Genomic DNA, 19,145 nt, shown 5'->3' on the forward strand with positions numbered 1-19,145 from the left:
TTAGACAAAAACAAAATAAATTAAAAACCAGATAACTCTCATGTTGGGTTGAAGGTCAGTGAGTAAAACTGAGTTTTAAGACGGGTTTTAAAAACACAGTGAGGGAGTCGGGAGGATGGGCAAAGGTAAACTGTTCCACAATTTAAGTGCACAGAGAAGGCCCCGCCCCCTCTAAGCTACCATTTAGAGCTGGGTATGACCTCCAGCAGCTGATCAGCTGACCTGAGGGACCAGGAAGAGCTGTAACGGTGGAGAAACTCAGATTAATAAGATGGAGCAAGCCCATTTAAACCTTTAAAAGCAAACATAAGAATTTTAAAATTGAGTCAGAAATATGAACCAATAGGAAAAGATTGCTGTCTCTTCATGGATTTTGGTTCTAACCAAACCCAGAATATCAACACAAATGCCTCATACAGATGATCTGGGCTTGTTCTGCAGTCACTGAGTGGACCATGAACTCCTCTAGAGTCATAAGTGAGTCCATCTGTCCGACAGCTAAAGCTTGTCTGAAACTGTCATGCAGCAGGACAATGATCCCAAACACAGCAGCAGATCTACACCAGAACCAAGGTGTTTACCTGGTCCAGAGTCCAGACCTCATCCTGGCTGCAGGAATAAGACAGGCTGGAGGGGGAGGAGGTCTCAGTGTGGTCTAGACCTCATCCTGCTCCAGATGTTGTTGTGAAACCATCAGATGTTGCAAACCTCACCGACCTGAAGCAACGATGGAAAGAAGAGAGGAGCAGAGAGTTTTACCTGTTCTTACCTGGTTATTTTTTGAGTGTCTCCATAAGTGAACCAATCCGACACACGATGTTCTGACCTGCTCTGGTTTTCCGTGGATACGTTTTCCTGCAGTTTGTGGCACTGCTCTGCTCAACACAAACAGTGCAGCCAGGGTTATAGGAGCTCCTGCAGGGTCGTGGCCCTGGCAGGCCAGTCTGCACATCGGATCCACGCTATGCGGAGGCTCCCTGATCACAAACCAGTGGGTCCTGAGTGCTGCTCAGTGTTTTCCCAGGTGAGATCTCACCCTTCCCTGCCTGAAGCTGCTTCACTTCACAGGAAACAGCCCTCAGGATTACCCCCACTTCTGTTTTCTCAGCACCAGCACTTCAGACATGAAGGTTCATCTCGGACAAAACTTCCAGGAAGGAGAAAATTCCAATTAAGTGTCCCGGTCGGTGTCCCAGGTCATCAAACATCCCAACTATGATGACATAACGAAGAGAACGACATCGCCCTGCTGGAGCTGGATTCACCCGTAGAGTTCACCGACTACATCAGGCCCGTGTGTCTGGCGGCAGAAGGAAGCTTCTTTGTGGACGGGCTGAGCAGCTGGATCACCGGCTGGGGAGACGTCCAGACCGGTGGAGGTGAAGATTACCACACCCACAGACTTAGATGCAACAGTCTGAGAAACTCCTGAAAAACACGTAAACATGAATAGAAATCCAGCATCTGAGTCAGAACAAGAGTCAGTCCAGTTCTGAGGATCTTTAAGAGAGTATTTGGTCTGAGCAGCTTTATTCTTCAGTCTGATCCTCTCAGAGAAGCTTTCTGTCTTTAAATGATACCTGCTGGTTATGAAGGTCAGAGTTTGGATTTATATCCTGCCTTTTGTTCCGTTCTCTGTCCAGATGATCCCACACTGCTTCAATAATGTTGAGGATCCTTCCCTACCTACATCACACCTGTTGAGGTCTGGGTTCTGGGAAGGATCCATCAGACCTGTTTCCACTGATCTGAATGTGTTTCATGTAAACCAACTCCGGGCTCTTTTCTTGTCCAGTTTTTCTTCCTTCCCCTCAGCAGCTGCAGCAGGTCAACGTCCCCATCGTGTCCAACATGCAGTGCAATGCCGCCTACGGTTCTGTCACACCCAAAATGATCTGCGCTGGTCCGAATGTGAGAGGAAAGGGCTTCCGTCAGGTGAGTTCGGCTCCAGGATGCAGATTTTTACTGGTGATGTAACATGTCTGTGTGCAGAAGGACTTCGGTGGCCCCTTAGTGACAATAAACAGCACCAGGTGGGTCCAGGCTGGAGTGGTGAGCTTCACGAGGGGCTGCGGTTATCCCAAATTCCCAGGAGTTTTCACCAGAGTGTCCCGGTACCAGTCCTGGATCAGCGGCCATGTTGGCAAGAACCAGCCAGGCTTCATCACCTTCTTCAGTTCAGCCACTAGAACGTCAGTAATGCTGCCCGTCCTCGTCTCTTTCTGCATCCTCTGTCTGACGGTTTAATCCAGAGAGGACGTTTTCAGACTTCATTTATCAGATTTGTTTGTTTTTTCTGGACTTTCTGCAGCTGTTTGTGCAGATAAATGAAGCATCAGTATCAGAGCTGCATGTTTCTATTCAGCTTTAAATGATCAAGATTTTAATGAACATTTTCTTTAATGATAAATGAAGGGAGCAAATTTTTGTTTTCGGTTCTGTATTTCATAATTTATTTTTCTAATATTTTCAGAGTCCAAAAACAAATGTCTGATCTTAAATGTGTTTTAAGCAGAAGACATTTTCTCTGGTTAAATTCAGCCTCTCCAGACTTTGATCTTTAAATACACAGCATTTACAGATTTATATCCGGTTGCATTCAAGTACAAAAATCTGCTAAAAGTCACTGGAATAACATCAGCATCAGTAAAGATTAGAAAAATGTAAAAAAAAAAAAAAAAAAAAAAAAATTCACAGCTTTTTGTTCCCCAAAAGAAAAAGTGTTTTTTTTTTTTTTTGCCTTCATGTCAAACTCGGATCAAAGAGGTTTACGAGGAATTCCTTTAATGGATGGAGTTCAGCCCAGGAAGGTGGAGATGAAGACGCTGGTGTCCAGGTTGAGGGTGGCGTGCCACCAGCGGTCAGGGAAATACAGCACCTGGAGGAGAAACATGCAGCCCGTTGGAAACATCTGCAAACGCTGCGATGGGTCATCATTCACTTAAACCAGCTCCTAATTTAGTTTCCAAAGAGGAAAATAATCCAGATTAAAATGAATTTACACAAACATCAGCCTGAAAGGAAGAGATTCATCTGGAGAACGTCCGGCTGTTGATAAAAACTGTAGAAGCAGAATCATTTCTGACCTGTTTAAAGCTCCTATTTCTGTCCTAAATTCTGGAAAAGAAATATTCTCGGCTTCTTTCCTTCTTAGTAAACAAACAAACTTCCCCTCAGGCTTCAGAGATCACCACAGGACAGAATCAACAACGTGCAGTGGCCTTTAGACGACAGAAAACAATAGATGTGGAATCCACATCATTAAACGTGCTGCATTTAATCTCATTTAGACTCATATAGGTCGATGATTAAACCAGCTCCACCTCGGTGCATGTTAATTGATGGTGATGAATCCAGATGGATCTTTGTTCTAAGGTTTAGAAAAGGCTGATTCTGAGATGTTAGACGTGGACCACAGAAGATCAGCAGCAGATTGCCTGGTCTCACCTCTCCTGGTCTGATGGTGCACTCCAGTGGAGCCTCGTTCTCCGGCAGGTGGGGGTAAGTCTCCATCAGCCAAGACAAGGTGGTCCGGTTTGGGTGGAAATGAGGCTCCATGTCAGGCGGGTAGAGGAACCATCGCTGTAATAACATAATAATTATTCTTTATTGTCAGCTTTTATTATAAATCTAAGTGAAGATATTCAGCACATTCTTTTGTTAAAGCAGCAGCAGATTAGTTATAACTGGATATTAATTAAATGACCTCGTTGCAGAAGAAAAAAGAAATCTGTAAAATATTTAAATGTGGGAATATAAAATATATATATATAAATAAAAGGAATAAATAACAATTTTAGTTTTATTTCACATTTACGCATATGCTCCTTCATCAGATCCACCTGATTATCCCAGATATCTAACCAGCCAATCACATGGCAGCATGTCATGTAGACATGGTGAAGACGACATGATGAAGATCAAACTGAGCATCAGAATGAGAAAGAAAATGATTTAAGTGACTTTGAACGTGGCATGGTTGTTGGTCTGAGTATTTACTGGGATTTTCACACACAACCATCTCTAGGGTTTACTGAGACTGGTCTGAAGAAGAGAAAATATCCAGTGAGCAGCAGTTTGTCTGGACCAGAATATCTTGTTGATGTCAGAGGTCAGAGGAGAATGGGCAGACTGGTTGGAGATGATAGAAAGGCAACAGGAAGTCAAATCAGCACTGGTTCCAACCAAAGTCTGCAGAATAGCATCTCTGAACACACAACACATCCAACCTTGAAGCAGATGGGCTACAGCAGCAGAAGACCACACCGGGTGCCTCTTGTCAGCTAAGAACAGGAAGAACTGGACAATAGAAGATGGAGAAATGTTGCTGGTCTGATGAGTCTCCATTTCAGCTCCACATTCAGATGCTAGGCTCAGATTTTGGTGGAAACATCATGAAAACATGGATCCATCCTGCCTTGGATCAATGCTTCAGGCTGCTGGTGGTGTAATGGTGTGGGGAATATTTTCTTGGTCCACTTTGGGCTAAAAAGCACCGGATCGGTGCGGCGTCCGCAGTGATGCGGGCTCTGCATCGGTCTGTCGTGGTGAAGAGAGAGCTGAGCCAAAAGGCAAAGCTCTTGATTTACCGGTCAATCTACGTTCCTACCCTCACCTATGGTCATGAGCTGTGGGTAATGACCGAAAGAACGAGATCTCGAATACAAGCGGCCGAAATGAGTTTCCTCCGCAGGGTGGCCGGGCTCTCCCTTAGAGATAGGGTGAGAAGCTCGGTGATCCGGGAGGGGCTCAGAGTAGAGCCGCTTCTCCTCCACATCGAGAGGAGCCAGATGAGGTGGCTCGGGCATCTGGTTAGGATGCCTCCTGGACGCCTCCCTGGTCAGGTGTTCCGGGCACGTCCCACCGGAAGGAGGCCCCGGGGCAGACCCAGGACACGCTGGACAGACTACATCTCTCGGCTGGCCTGGGAACACCTCGGGATCCCTTCAGATGAGCTGGTGAATGTGGCCGGGGAGAGGGAAGTCTGGGTTTCCCTGCTTAGGCAGCTGCCCCCGCGACCCGACTCCGGATAAGCGGAAGAGAATGGATGGATGGCACTTTGGGCCCCTTTGTACCAACGTGGCCTGGTTTAACCAGCACAGCCTACCTGAGTATTGTCGCTGACCATGTCCATCCCTTTATGACCACAGTGTAGCATCTTCTGATGGCTACTTCCAGCAGGATAATGCACCATGTCACAAAGCTCAGATCATCTCCACCTGCTTTCTAGAACATGACGATGAGTTCACTGGACTCCATTGGCCTCCACAGTCACCAGATCTCAGTGCAGTAGAGCAGCTTTGGGATTTGGTGGAACGGGAGATTCTCATCATGGATGCAGCCGACAAACCTGCAGAAACTGTTGATGCTGTCATGTTAATATGGAGCAAAACCTCTGAGGAATGTTTCCAACACCTTGTTGACACCAAGAATTAAGGCAGTTTTGGAGGAAAACTGAGTCTAACCGGTACTAGTAGGTGGACCTGATGAAGTGGACAGTGAATGTAGATTTAATATATTGAATATTGAAAGAATCCTTTTTTAAAAAATACTTTTCCTTTTTGCTGCCTGTCTTCATTTCCACTTTGGTTTTTCTTTGAATTTTAGTTCTGGGGATAAAACACCAGCTTCTTCATGAACTGAACGTTTCCTCTGGACTTTCCTCAGAAATCTGAGGTGACAAATAACAACTATTGTTGCTGAATCTTGGCTCATGCCACGTCTTGTTGTTGTGTGCAGCTGTGGTGCATAAATTAATAGAAGACGCTGGAAACCAAACTAAGAGGCTGGTTCTGATGTTACCTTTCGTCCATAGATGACCTCTGAGTAACCCGGACCGTGCCAGTGAAACGGGACTCCTGTTCCTGGACCTGAGGAAGAGGAGGGGATGCTCTGATTGGTCAGATGTGATCTGATGATAAGTGTTTCAGTAACTAATAATATGAATGATTCCTCCAATGGAGCGATTTAAACTTGAATCTGTCTTCTGCCTCTGTGGGGCAGCAGGAGGAAGTTAAATGTTTCTTTGTTGGTGTTTTTGCTCTCCAACCTGCGATCCCGAAGCTGTACGCTCCGCTGGTGTGAGGAAGGACGTACGGTGGCGACTTGTACTGGTCGAACAGGCTCTGCCACTCGGTGAAGTTGTTGTCTCCGAAGAAATACAGCGTCTCTGTGGAGAAGATGCAGACGGCTGATCCACAGAGGAAGAACCCTCCACCAGGGTTCAACCTCACAGGTTAAACACCCACTCGCTCATTTTCACAAACCTCATAAAAAAACATCATGCTTCCACAAAAACTCTCCAAATGTCTAATATAATATAAAACAGCTGATAAGACAGAATAAATAAATAAATTCTGTTAATAAGGTAGATGTCAGGCGATTCACATGCATCTAAAGATTTATATCCACAGGAACCTTTTTGGATACAAAAATTAGTTACATTGCAGATAAAAATCAGAGTGTGAAATATTACTGCTTGTGCAGTTTGTATTGTGGACATGTGGAAGGTTGGTACATACATAAAATAACCTACAAGTTACAGATGTGGTTTACCTGATTTACATCTCCTGGTGAGTATTTTCTGTCCATAAGCCCTGACCTGATTGTTTTATTTCGGACAGAACTCGGTGAGTCATTGGATTTTCTTTTCAGAGGTGCCTTAATTTAATTTTCCTTTTAAACTGGTTTTACATCGAGGGCTGCACGGTGGTGTGGTGGTTAGCACCCCAGCACAGCAAGAAGGTCGCTGGTTTGAGCCTCAGCTGGAGGATGGTTCAAACAGTGGCCTTTCTGTGTGGAGTTTTCATGTTCTCCCTGTGAATGTGTTGGTTCTCTCCAGATACTCCGGCTTCTGGTCAATCTAAATTCTCGCTGGGTGTGAATGGTGGTTTGTCTCTCTGTGCTGGCCCTGTGATGGACTGGCAACCTGTCCAGGCGTACCTGCCTCTCGCCTGGTAATTGCTGGGATAGGCTCCAGCTTGAATTGGACTAAGCAGTGTAGAAATGGATGAATGAATAATTTTACATTAAAATGTCTGGAAGCGGACTCAGAAACTATTCTTGACGTGGCAAAGCGAAGTCTTTCTGCACAGATGTCGCTCAAAAGTGTGAGGACAAGAAGCAAAATCCTTTCATAAAATACAAAACGAAAATAAAGTAAAATGGTTGGTTTTGTATTTGCATTTAGGGATTTAGTTTGTCCTGCAAACGGTAAAACCTAAATCTTTCATTTTTAAAATTATTAATTTAATTTTAACAGTTAAAATAAAAAATGCCTTGTATTGTATTTAGTTTGAAATATAAATGTGTTTTTGTCTCCAAGTGTTGTTTATAATCATGTTTATGGAGGAAATCAGCTCCTGAGTTCTGCACCTGTAATCCACCACAGAGAATTCCGACTGACCGGAACATGAAACACCTGGTCACGCTGCCCCCTACTGGTCACCTGCATGTTTTCTCTGCTGAACACGGAGCCGGAGTTGAACTCACCGCTGCCGAGGGCGTCTGCAGACTGAGGCTTCAGGAATACATCCACGTACTCCCGGAAGGGAACGTCCACTGGAACAGATTAAAGCAGAGAGTCAGGAATGCACCTTTCTGCAGGTAATTGTACAGTTTAAGTGTCAGACATGCTTACCTTTCCTATACGAGTACGTGTTAGCAGTGCTGAGCTTCACTCTGTGGGAGCCATATTTCTCCAGGAGGCTGGGCTTGGAGCACAGCAACTGGAATTTCTACAACAAAACCAGCAGGAGGTTTTTATCTCAGATCAGGACTCTGCAGAGACAGTTTCTGCTGTTTTCTGCAGATTAAAACCTGTTTATATGTACAAACTTTACCGAAGCAAGCTGGGTGCATCAAAATGACTGAAACAGATTCAGAATTACTCCAAAGATACTTAAAAAGACCACATATGGACATTAAATGGCCACAGAAACACAAACCAAGATAACATCTATGATGAGCACAAAACAACTTTAACCCTGAAAACTCCAGTTTTTTTTTTGTTTTTTTTTTCTACTTTGGGCCACTTTTTTTATTTATTTATTTTTATGTAAACTGCATGTAGAAGCTGAACCTTTTAAGACAGTTAGCATGCAGACATGATGTTTTCAGCCTCAGTTGTTAGATTATGAGGCTAAAATGATGTAAAATCAATAGATATAGCAGCATAAAGGCCGACCAGAAGAAGAAAGCAGAATTTATTACTAACAGAACTTTGTAGAAATAACACACAGATCAACAGTGACCAAGCCTTTTCTCATCTGCACATCATTCTCTGAAGTCTTGGCTTTCAGGAGAAAAAATATTGGTATTGAAACTAACCCACAACAGAAACTATTTCCATATTTCCACTTTTTCCTCATTTCCAGTTATTTCTGCTACTATTTACCTGCTATCCTCACTAAACCAACTCCAGCTCAGCTGCTTTTTGGCGCCACCGTGCATCAGAAACGTCTTCTTGGCTTTATTCCAGCCATAGAGGAGCATTAATTTTCTTCTTTTCACACACACATAGAACTTTCTGCTCACTGGTTGATCTTTGGCTGCTCCTGATTGGACATTACCGTCAATCTAAGCTCTCTGATTGGTGGAAAGTCTGACAGGAAGTGGCTTCATCATAATTTCCAGGTCTAAATAGAGGTCTCTTAGCAACATAGTAGTGATAGTGATCTTTTTATGATGAAAATGTGATAAATAATGCTGTTATCATGGATCCCTGAGGATTTACCAGATAGAGTCAGTCAGTGCATTTTGTGGCTGGATTGTAAATCTCTTGGACAGGATATAAAAGCCTGGAAAACCTCCATAGATCGCCTAAAGGTAATCTATCCATCACAATTTACCCCACAGAGTTACACACTACTGTTGCTGAGAAACCAGTCATGAGAGAAGTAACGGGGCTCAGTGGTCCCAAGGCTTTAAGGGGCAAAGAGACAAAAAATTAATAAACTAAATGATCTTTTAGTAGCTGCTGTTTGAAATGAAGTTCATGGACTATGTTTCCTCTGGTCCCCTCCATTGATCTTACCACTGAAACTGGTCCTGAACCAGTTTTAAACTTTCAAAAACAACAGTCAGCAGGTGGACTTTTCCCTTGACACTTTATTTTTAAAGAAACATCAGCAGCAGCGAACATGTTTGACTTTCCAAAGTTTGATTACACACCGTGTTATCAGTGAGGCCTCTGAGGATGGCCGGTCTGCTGTAGGCATATCTGCAAGAGGAGGAAATATAACCATGAGACTTTTCTCCAAGTGTGAAACAAACACAGCTCCAACACGTCTGTAAATCTGCAGTCTGTCCTCAAAATGTCTCCCAGACCAAGACATTTAAATCTAAGCAACAGTTCCTGCTGCAAAATTTAATCATCAAACAAAGCTGTCAATAAATCAATAAACAAAAATCAGCTCAGTTTTATAGGTTTTATTGTTACCATGGTGATTATGTTTAGTTTACGGCCTTAATAAATCTTATACATCAATAGTTTAGGACCTGATAACATAGTTAAAATGAGTACATTAGCAGAGGCCGTTCATTCATCGGGTTTATTGATTACACCTTACCTTTCAATGAACTGTTGATATGAGACGGAGGAGCTGTCCAGCACGTCGATATTACAAGGTCCTTCGTCTTCTAACCGGAAATCTGTAGGCAGATACCTGCATACAGAGGCGCACGTGACGGTCAGAGCATTTCCAGGTAGCGCGTACGATGTCACGAGAGGTTTCGAGAAGACTAAATTGTCATCGGAAGAAGCTTTAAACTAATTCATTGTGAGAATTTTGTGATGAACCAGGTGTGTGAACTCACCATCCTCCTCCGTCATCCGCCGGCTGCGACGTGAGTCCGCCGGTCACGCGCAACAAAACAAACAACACAACACACTGCGCAGCTTTGTTTTCCATTCAAGTGCTCCAGGCGGGACTTTAACTCAAGTCGGAGAAAAATTGATTGTTTTATTTCCACATCTGAGATAAACACCGTCTGAGCGGCTGTCCGACTTCCTGCCTGACAACCAATCAGAAAGCACCACATTTGCCCGTGTTGCGTTCGAGGTATATTGGAATTACCATGTCTACGGAGGTTCCACTCCAGACTTCACTGCTACACAAAAAAGACAATTCTCAGAAATTAAAATAATTATGCTGACGATAGAGTTGGTTGGCTACATGAATGTGAGGTTAAAAAGCAAGTATATTCTCACATTAAGCCTCATTTATCAATGTTTATTTATCTGAAAAGGGAAACAGCTGCCATAGCTGGAAAGTTTGCAAGACATTTTTTCACAGGTAAGCATCTTGTTTCCTAACATCATATTTTTTAACAAGCTGAATGAAGTTGTTCTATTTTTTTTGTTTTTTTGTTTTAGTATTTATCTGTCTTCAAAGCTGCAGATTCCCCTCCAAATGAGGATTCTTGTCGATTTCTGATGTCTTCAAGCTGATGAGGATGCAGCTTCATTCAAGCTAAATGCTCAACATATTGACAGTTGTGCAGAGCAGGTATATGGAGCCACGATGGTGACAGAAATGTTGTAACTTGCATCTCCATAAACACCAAATACAGGTACAAATTAAATCTATAAGTATGGACCAATCAGATTTCTCTAATCCCTAACCAATCATGGACAGAGTTGACCAAAACTAGTGCAGCCTTCATAGCTTCCTAAAGGTGAGTCTGTTTATGGATAAAATAGATAAAATAAAATGGATAAAATATTTAAGAACCCTTTGTGGAATTAGCTAATAATAGAGACATGTTTTTCACCTCCAAAAAGAAAACTTTGAGTTTTCGTAACCAGTAATGAAATGACAGCCTATATCATAATTGCTGTAATTTTAAATATAATGAGGCCATTGAGGTAATAACATGCCAATAACACATATTCTTGATCAACAAACTGCATAAAAACATCATAACAAGTCTTGTTTTCCTGAGAAATGCAGTCTTATTTTAATGCATTATGACATTATCAGCTGCAGTTTTTTAATCTTCAAAAGATTTTTTCATGCTGAGCCAAAACCAATCGATAGCATCATAACTTATAATTGGTTCAAAAATTTAATTATATGATTGGCAAGTTACTAGGTTATTGGCATTAGTATATTTAAAATGACCAAAATGATCACGTTATTGGTCGGTATTACACTAGTGGTTGCTACAGGAAGCTGTGACATGACGTAAAGTTTAGTTGCAGACGCAGAGAATCGTCCTCCTCTCTCCATGATTGATTAGGGATTAGAGAAATTTGATTGGTTCTTGAGTAAATGTGTAAAATATTTTGTTCTTGTAAATCTGACTTGCAGAATGAATCTGTATTTGTACATCAGAGCCGTATTTATCAAGTGTCTTAGAGCCATTTTATACCTAAGTGCTGAGAAATTGTTGAAATTGAAAAAATGTTTGTAAAAGAGAACTGGTTCTCAAACATTTTTTTACCTGGTTAAATAAAGGTTAAATAAAATTAAAAAAAAATTGTGGAATTTAGTCCTACTCTCAAACTTAGGAATAAAAGCTATTTATCAACTTTCTCAAGTCTAAGAATCACTCCTTCTCCTCCAAACATTTAAGAGACCTCCAGAGGTTCCTAAGTAGTTAGCAGTTACCTGTAGCAGGACTATTCAACTCAGTCCCACAGGGGCTGCAGGTTTTCAATGTCTCTGCTCCAACACAACTTTGTCACAGAGGTTGTCTGAAGAGAAAAATATGATTTCCGGACCAGCAGTCATCTAAAGTCACCATGGCAACAGGTTCTTCTTTGGTTCATGGTGTAAAATAATGATGTTAAAAAAAATCCATGTTAAACTCATTCCTTTAAGCTTTATTTAATTTTTTGTGCAAACAGCTTATAAAACAGAGACCTGAGCTCAGAGGACCAGGATTATCATCTGTTTAGCCGGACAACATTCCTTTAGTTCCAGTATAAAGCTTAGGAAAAGCTCAAGTTAATACACATTTTCCCAGTGTCTTGTCATGTCCCTCTTCATGTAAAACAGCACATGTAAGAGGTTTTTCATTCAGACGTGACATTGCTGTGAAAGTCTCTGTGTCTATCAGACGGACTTGTACTCTCTTTCCCAGGCAGTGTATTCCTCTATAAGGCTTTGGGCTGATGGCTTGGTGTGTGTTATCACCTCTAAGAAGTCATCAGTGGTAACAGTTTCCAGCTGAATGGCCGGCATGGCGCCGTCTGCTGTGGAGGACAATCACAGGGAGGTTCAAGTGTTGTAGGAGACTGTGGAGCTAGGAAAGGACACAAGTGTTCTAACTTGTATCTCCATAAGTGAAACTGTAACAAGTACAGGTCCTGATCAAATCTACAGGTACAAGTTAATACAGCAAGTCTACAAGTCAGAAAATATAAGTCTTAAATTCAAGTAAATTGCACCATTTTGTGTAATTAGTGTTTGCAGACTTGCAGAATTAATCTACACTTGTAGATATGATTTGTATCTGTTATAAAAGTAAAAAAAACAATTTACAAAACGCATGTCCTTGTCCCAGCTCCATAGGAGTCTCTGCCCACAGGACTGTATGTATGCCAGCCTACCGTCCTGATGTGACTCCAGCACATCAAAGATCTTGCGAACTGGTCTCATGGCCGCCTCCTTACACACCAACCTGATATCTGAGCCAGAGTATCCCTCCATCTCCTGTCCGGGAATAAGACAAATGTTAAAATCTGAAACATGACTTCAGTTACATGACGGTAAAATATGTTGTAGCAAACCTCTGCCAGCCTTTTATAGTCCAACTCAGTCCGTAGCTCCACCCCTCCTACAGAGCTGAGAGGAGGCAGCCAATGAGAGATCATGGCCTGCCGGGCAGGTGAGGAGGGAAGGTTCACCAGGATCCTCTTCTCTAACCTTCTCAGCATGGCGTGGTCCAGTTCCCTGAGAAGAAAACCGCAGAAACAGATCAACTTTTATAAGAAATATTTTAAATTATCTCCATTCACAGTTCGTGTTTTAACCTCTTCTTCACAGGCCATTTTTTCTGCCTAAACTCTGAAAAAAAACGAATTATATCTTCACAACTGCAAGGGTTGTATTTATAATCTTGGTCTCTACAGAAAGCTGAGACATGTGAGATTCCTACAGATGTGTCAGAGTCAAGATGTGTGTTACTGTGTCAGAGTAAATTCGCCTGGAACACAGTAGAAAATGTAAACCTAGCGGCCCAATTAATCTAGGAATGAGTAATGTCTGATTAGGAACTCTGCTACAGTCTGGGGTATAAAGTGAAGCTAAGCAGTTTTCCAGGTGTTTAATAGAGGTGTTACACAGGTAAATTTCTCAGGAAGCCATCTGTTGATGATGATGGACTTCTCTATCAATGGTCAGTAAGGAGAATCCAGGGATAGCCCCCACATTCACTTTAGAACCACCATGAGGATCAAGAAAGAAGTGAAGCCCAAGATATTCTATGATAATAAGAGTAAATACTTTATATTAAACCCTCTTTCATCTCCATGGAAACCAGCAGGGCCTTCATGATTCATTTCAAACAAGCAGAGTCATAGGGGAACACATTAGCAGCGTTTTTAGAGCTGGAATAAAACTTTTCACCACAAAACAGCAAAAGTAAGACATGGTTTCTGATTCTGGCTGCTAGCTCCCAGAGTTTCTGTCCCACAGTGATGAGACATCTTTGTAACCAGCAGAGTCTCTGCTTTCATATGACTCCTTGTTAGCTTGAGAGGGAGAAATTAGCAGAAGCTCTAAAGTGGACAGAGCTGTTCTCCTATTTCTCTTACGTTTCCATATAATTGGGGTGTGAACTGCGTTTGGTTTGGATGCCACTGCTTGGTAAAGTCTTTTAGCTAAGTTTGTCCCCATCATGTTGCTATGCTACATGTTAGCATCTTCTGTATTGTAGGATCTCATGCTGCCTCCTGTTCAGTGAAGAAGACGTCAACTGAAGGAAGAAAATGATCTTTTCTCAGTGAATGTTAATAAAACAGATTTTTTGTTCCAATAAAGAAAGAGAAATAAAGCAGAGGCATTAAAAACTGATACGGAATGATAGGTTTAAAGAGTCACCAAGGCAGGTTGGAGGCAGCGAGTACAAACACCAGGTCTTCTGATCTGGCGAGTCCATCCAGCTGAACCAGCAGCTCTGCCTTCATTCTCCGACTCCCCTCATGCTCCCCCCTGAAAACAGACACCAGTCTTCTGTTAATATTCTGCTGTGTCCACATGAGTCACTCGGGTTTGTGTTCTGGGCCCTTAAACCTCGAGCTTACCCCAAGCTGGCCCCCCTCTGGCCCATCACTGACTCCAGCTCATCCAGGAAGATGGTGGATGGGGCGTGGTACCTGGCCAGCTCAAACAGAACCTAAACATTCACACATCATGTGTAAAAATGTTGGTAAAATTCTCTGTGTGATCTCTTCTACAGAGTGAGTCGAGTGACAACCCACCCGGACCAGTTTCTCCGAGTGGCCCCTCCATTTGCTGACGATACTGGAGGCTGAGATGTTGAAGAAGGTGGTCTTGCACTCTGTAGCCACGGCTTTGGCCAGCAGGGTCTTACCCGTCCCTGTCAGTCACATGGTCAGAGGAGGAACATCTAAAGAGTTCTGCAACATGTTCTAGTTTGGTGACATCCTGAGGTCTTACCTGGGGGGCCATAGAGCAGCATGCCCTTCCATGGAGATAAGATGCCAGTAAACATCTGGGGATACTGGAGAGGAGGAGGAGCAAGTTTAGTATATTTTCTGTCTAAAACACATTTCAGCAGATTAATCAGATGCTGAATTATGTCCAAACCCGATAAAGATGATAAAATTAGTTTTCACTGCGTTTGTCGCCGTTTTCTGTCTGCAGGGGGAAAACTGGGTGACTTTACGTGTTCGTGTCTGTTTTATCTGTTTTTGTGGGAATGAGACTCCTTCTTTCTCATGCAACTTTTTATGTCACCCACAAAGACACCTTGATATTTTCTTTAGTCTGTTAATCTGTTAGTTTGGAGGGAACTCTTCCTCTGTTTACTTTCCCAGTCTTACATGGAACAATAACAAAGCAACACAAGCAGCAACATGGATGTTGTTTAACTTTGTTTTTCTTCCATGTGGACGTTGCTCTGATCTGCTGGTCTGGTTCAGACATCATCTTTTAAGGAAAGGGAGGATATTGAGGGATCTTTATGATTAATTATTTGTGGCGTTTAATACTGCGATTAATTGTAAAATTGAATGACATCCCTAGTTCTGACCCTGCTTCCTTCCTCCTCTTCTTTTAGGTCCTTTAATGGAGATACATCAGAATCAAAGATGGAGAACTGGTGCTGAGTTGTACCTTGATGGGATAAACAACAGCTTCTTTCACTAATCGTTTGGCATCCTCCAGACCGATGATGTCCTCCCACCGGACATTGGGGCTGTGCAGATAGATGTCCTTTAGGGGTGAACGCACACAGAGAGTGAAATATCAGAAATTGGGCAGATCAGTTAATTCGTGGCCAAACTGTTCGGTCCTCATCAGTGTTAGTTGTCAGTACCCTGCTGATGATTTCAGCCAGTTCCCTCATCTCATCGCCTGTCACAGAAAAGCCGCTGAGAGGCTTCAGCAGCCGCTCCTGGAACACAAAAACTGTGGTAACAGTGCTGTACTTCAAGCTGAAGCATTAAAGGAGCCTCACAGCCTGACCGATGTTTTACACAAGAGTCAAAAATGATCTGATCCTCTGAAGCTCCGAACTGCAGACTCTTATCTCTGAAAGTTTAGCTGGGGATTGTTGTTCGTCTTTCAGCAGTGATACCCTCCTTGCTCTGGTGCGGTTTGCAGGGTTAGGGTACAAGCTGCAGAAGAGTCCTGCATGGTGACTATAACCTTTACCAACAGTTCATTTATTTTAACCCAAACACAGTTATGTATAAAACAAATGTGTCACAAAAAACAGCAGCATGACAAAAATCATCCAATATTTAGTTAAAAATGAAGTGTGAGATTTATTAAAATCCCATTTCTGCCAGTTCTGCTGTACCTTCCTGACAATGGCAGCCTCCTCAGCTGGTACTTTCTTGATGGAGAAAACATTGAGACCAAACTCTGATGACTCCACTGCCACAGTGGTTCCATTTTCCTGGAAAAGAGATAAAAATCAGTCAGCCTGGTCATGACTTCCTGTAGCATTTTTTAGTGTTTGTGCTTTGCATGTACGCTGGTGGCCGCCATCTTGGCTACGTTTCCAGACTGGGAACCGGAGGAGGAGGTGATTTTGGGAAGAAGCCTCACAGCTGAACAGGATGTCCTGCAGACAAAAAGACAGAAGACATCAACCTGTGAGCACATGAGGAAAATTCATCAAAAAGAATGTGACAGATGAACAGACTCACCTCTTCACTGAATTATTTTTCCCATGTTTGTTTTCTCCTGGACAAAAAAAGAGATATTATATTAAAAAAACTATTATTTCTGGCTGATTAAGTTTGAATGAATCCTACTGAAGTGGTGCTTGGGGTTCTTGCTCTTGTACCTGGTTCTGCAACTCTTCTGATCAGTTTGGGATACTTCTGGAACTTGACATATTGATAACTCTCATATTCCATCAGTACCATGTCCAGATCGATGTTATCGCAAACCTCAAAATTCCTTAGACCTCCATTTGTCTCCTGGTCCAAACCTGCTGCTGCTGATGTATATCTGTAGACAAACACAGACATACATCAAAACCCAGGTCAGCTTCACCTTTAGTGTATTTTTTCAGAGTTGTGTTCAAATAGACAAAAATTAATGACCATCTGTAGCACTGTATAGATCAAATATAAATATATAAATGGCAACATTCTGATAAATACTATATATGTATGTATTTATTTATTAGATAACAACATCCCATGTGCTTTAACTGCATGTCATATTGACCCTTGTCCCAGCAGATGGTAGTAAATCAACACAAGGAGCTTCTTCCTCCTCATCTCTGTCCTTTGTTCATCCTGTTAGACAGTGACAGAATGTGTGTTAATAATATTAAGGGGAGAGCTTATACTTTCTTTTTTTTTTTTTTTTTTTTACTGTCTTACAAGTGTTTTCTGACACTTGTCAGGCCAACCTTGTAAATAAGAATTTGTTCTTAATGTTTTGCCTGGTCAACTAATGGTTAAATTAAAGACGAGTCGCTAATAACGTTGTCAAGTGTCTCAATAAACCAATAATAATCAAATATTTGATAATTTTTGGCTGTTTTTTGACAGCCTAACTGTTTAATTATTTATTTATTTAAAACAGAATAGATTTAAGATTGTCCGCTCAAACAAATAAATAAACGACTATCAGATGGTGCTCAGGCCGATAGATACCAGTCGCCATGGGATCGACAAACCACCACAAGGTAAAACACCTGACGTGGTATCCAGGCAACCAGTGGACGCTAGTTTTCCAATGTGGCTCTGCATGTATAAAAACTAGCATAATTCGCTTTGAGGTTAACTTGTTTTGAAAACATGTTACTGGCAGTTTATCATTAACTATTTGAGTCCAATGAACCTGCCTGAGCTGGGATAAATGTCATATCACCGACTGTAACTTGGAGCTGTTAATCTGGTCATAAGCATTATCTCGGACTGATAGCTTAAAGTTGTTAGCTAAACTAAAGTTATCCGTCACATCTGCCTGCGGTTAAAAGAAGAAAAACTCTCTTCACTCACCGCTTCTCGGGCTTGATGTGCGATTTTCAGAGATTGAAATGAAAGTTCCATCCTAAAGATTGAAAGTTGTTCAGGTTTTTGTTCAGACCGGGTCTTCAGAGTCCAGTAGGGTCCCGAATCCGAACGGGTGCTGCTTCTTGGATGCTACGTGACCTGATCTAACCGAAAAACATTTACCGTCTTCTTGTTCTTCTTTTATTTGTTTAGATTCCTTGAGGAGGGACAATTATTCTTCCGTCCTTCCTTCTTTTCTTTTTTCTTTTTTTAACTTTGTGTTTTGAAAATGACTATGGGGTTGTTGCCATGACAACAGAAGGACCGTTCCATTCTGTTATTATTCGCAAAGGAGGAGGGATTCTTTCCTAGCCGATCAAGAAAGTGTCTTGGTAGATCTCATCTTCTTTGGCTATGGGAAGCGAAGTTTATAAGATAAGTTGCCATGGGGACAGAACCAAACCAGCTTTGCAGCGCTGAACCGGAAGTGGTCTCATTCAGGTTTACCTCCCAACTAATCAGCTCTCTTAGAAAATAAAAATGTCGATTCAAAATCGAAGTCCTGCTGACGTTTGAAGATTTGGAATAAACATGAATTATTTTGTAATAAAATGCATTATAAAACATTTCCCTGCCATTTTATTGTAGATTGTATCAAACATACTACATAAAATGATATAATTGTTCATAACCACATCCATCATTAAAAATATTTAAAACCACTGGACAGCTAGAACCCTTTTTATTTAGTATTTTAGAGGCTGGATGACAGAAGATGAATTTATAATAAACCTGGTGACTAATTTAAAATATTTTTTCTGTTTGTTCTATATATGATACAGAAATTCAATCAAAAACATTTAGAATATTAACTAAACATACTACCAGAAATTATAAGATTTAAAAAATGTTTATACATGTATTTATCATGGACAAAGCATAGAAACATAGAAAACATATAGTGCAACTAATGTTTAGCAAGAAAAGTATATAGCAAAGTTATTTTTAACTCTTGTCCCTGATTGGACCTTTCAAAGAGAAATAAAACAGGGAAAAAAGTAACATAAAAACCTTAGCAATATAAACAACATCAACATGAAAACAATATAACTTAATTCCTGTCTACTTTATAAAAAAGCTCTAATTTGTCTAATAAAAATTAAAAACACACTAATGCTCCAAAACAACATGACTGCAGACTTTTTTACATTTTATAGGTTGGGTCACTCTTGTTTTGTTTTCAGCCAGTTTTTAACAGGTTTTTAACAGAATCTGCTGCTGTCCCGTCTTAGGATGAGTCCAAAAATGATATTTTCATCCTCCTCCTCTTAAGTTTTTATCACTGGGAGTGACTGATGTCCATGAGTTAGTCATGTGTGCTCCTGGAAAATGAGACAGGAAGATTAAAAGAGGTCTTCAATCTGTAAACCACATCTGGAGAGTGTTTCCCTGCTGACATAATTTCCCTTTTCCTCCATTTACACTGGTGTTTTTG

General features: G+C 41.6%; 3 protein-coding genes, 2 long non-coding RNA genes and 1 pseudogene across 8 annotated transcripts in view; 3 read left to right on the top strand and 3 right to left on the bottom strand.

Moving 5' to 3' along the window:
- Positions 1 to 115: 115 nt before the first annotated feature.
- LOC121628254 lies at positions 116 to 2,375 on the top strand (annotated as a pseudogene).
- jmjd8 (jumonji domain containing 8) lies at positions 2,371 to 10,030 on the bottom strand. Its single transcript, XM_042000321.1, has 9 exons — positions 9,817 to 10,030; positions 9,570 to 9,665; positions 9,172 to 9,220; positions 7,640 to 7,736; positions 7,492 to 7,560; positions 6,050 to 6,169; positions 5,803 to 5,870; positions 3,448 to 3,582; positions 2,371 to 2,878 (listed from the first exon to the last, which is right to left on the bottom strand). The coding sequence occupies exons 1-9, from the start codon at positions 9,909 to 9,911 to the stop codon at positions 2,798 to 2,800; spliced, it is 810 nt and encodes a 269-aa protein (XP_041856255.1). The 5' UTR covers positions 9,912 to 10,030; the 3' UTR covers positions 2,371 to 2,797.
- On the top strand, positions 5,461 to 5,899 carry LOC121649480. The gene is made up of 3 exons (XR_006012128.1): positions 5,461 to 5,498; positions 5,608 to 5,676; positions 5,816 to 5,899. It is a non-coding gene; the product is annotated as an uncharacterized LOC121649480 (long non-coding RNA).
- On the top strand, positions 7,523 to 14,492 carry LOC121649473. Its single transcript, XR_006012127.1, has 4 exons — positions 7,523 to 7,605; positions 10,249 to 10,295; positions 10,395 to 10,508; positions 14,407 to 14,492. It is a non-coding gene; the product is annotated as an uncharacterized LOC121649473 (long non-coding RNA).
- Positions 11,792 to 17,785, bottom strand: katnal2 (katanin p60 subunit A-like 2). Of its 3 annotated transcripts, none has more exons than XM_042000281.1 (15): positions 17,657 to 17,736; positions 16,875 to 16,945; positions 16,486 to 16,652; positions 16,346 to 16,382; positions 16,170 to 16,260; positions 15,994 to 16,092; positions 15,508 to 15,585; positions 15,306 to 15,404; positions 14,628 to 14,691; positions 14,429 to 14,547; positions 14,252 to 14,343; positions 14,049 to 14,159; positions 12,737 to 12,899; positions 12,557 to 12,659; positions 11,792 to 12,196 (listed from the first exon to the last, which is right to left on the bottom strand). In XM_042000281.1, exons 1-15 carry the CDS (start codon positions 17,705 to 17,707, stop codon positions 12,060 to 12,062), a joined length of 1,482 nt encoding a protein of 493 aa, XP_041856215.1. In that variant the 5' UTR covers positions 17,708 to 17,736; the 3' UTR covers positions 11,792 to 12,059. The 3 variants fall into 3 exon arrangements, with proteins under 3 accessions (XP_041856215.1, XP_041856206.1, XP_041856224.1); XM_042000272.1 differs by having other exon boundaries at positions 11,792 to 12,199; XM_042000290.1 differs by lacking the exon at positions 16,875 to 16,945 and having other exon boundaries at positions 11,792 to 12,199; positions 17,657 to 17,785.
- The window catches only part of LOC121649452, a 34,640-nt gene continuing 32,474 nt past the window's right edge, over positions 16,980 to 19,145 (bottom strand). For both annotated transcript variants that reach the window (XM_042000301.1, XM_042000309.1), the window contains one exon: positions 16,980 to 19,032. The gene's annotated coding sequence lies outside the window, so the exon portion shown is untranslated. The remainder of the gene's footprint in view (positions 19,033 to 19,145) is intronic.

The sequence above is a fragment of the Melanotaenia boesemani genome, chromosome 2 (genome assembly GCF_017639745.1).
Source record: "Melanotaenia boesemani isolate fMelBoe1 chromosome 2, fMelBoe1.pri, whole genome shotgun sequence".
Lineage (NCBI taxonomy): Eukaryota > Metazoa > Chordata > Actinopteri > Atheriniformes > Melanotaeniidae > Melanotaenia > Melanotaenia boesemani.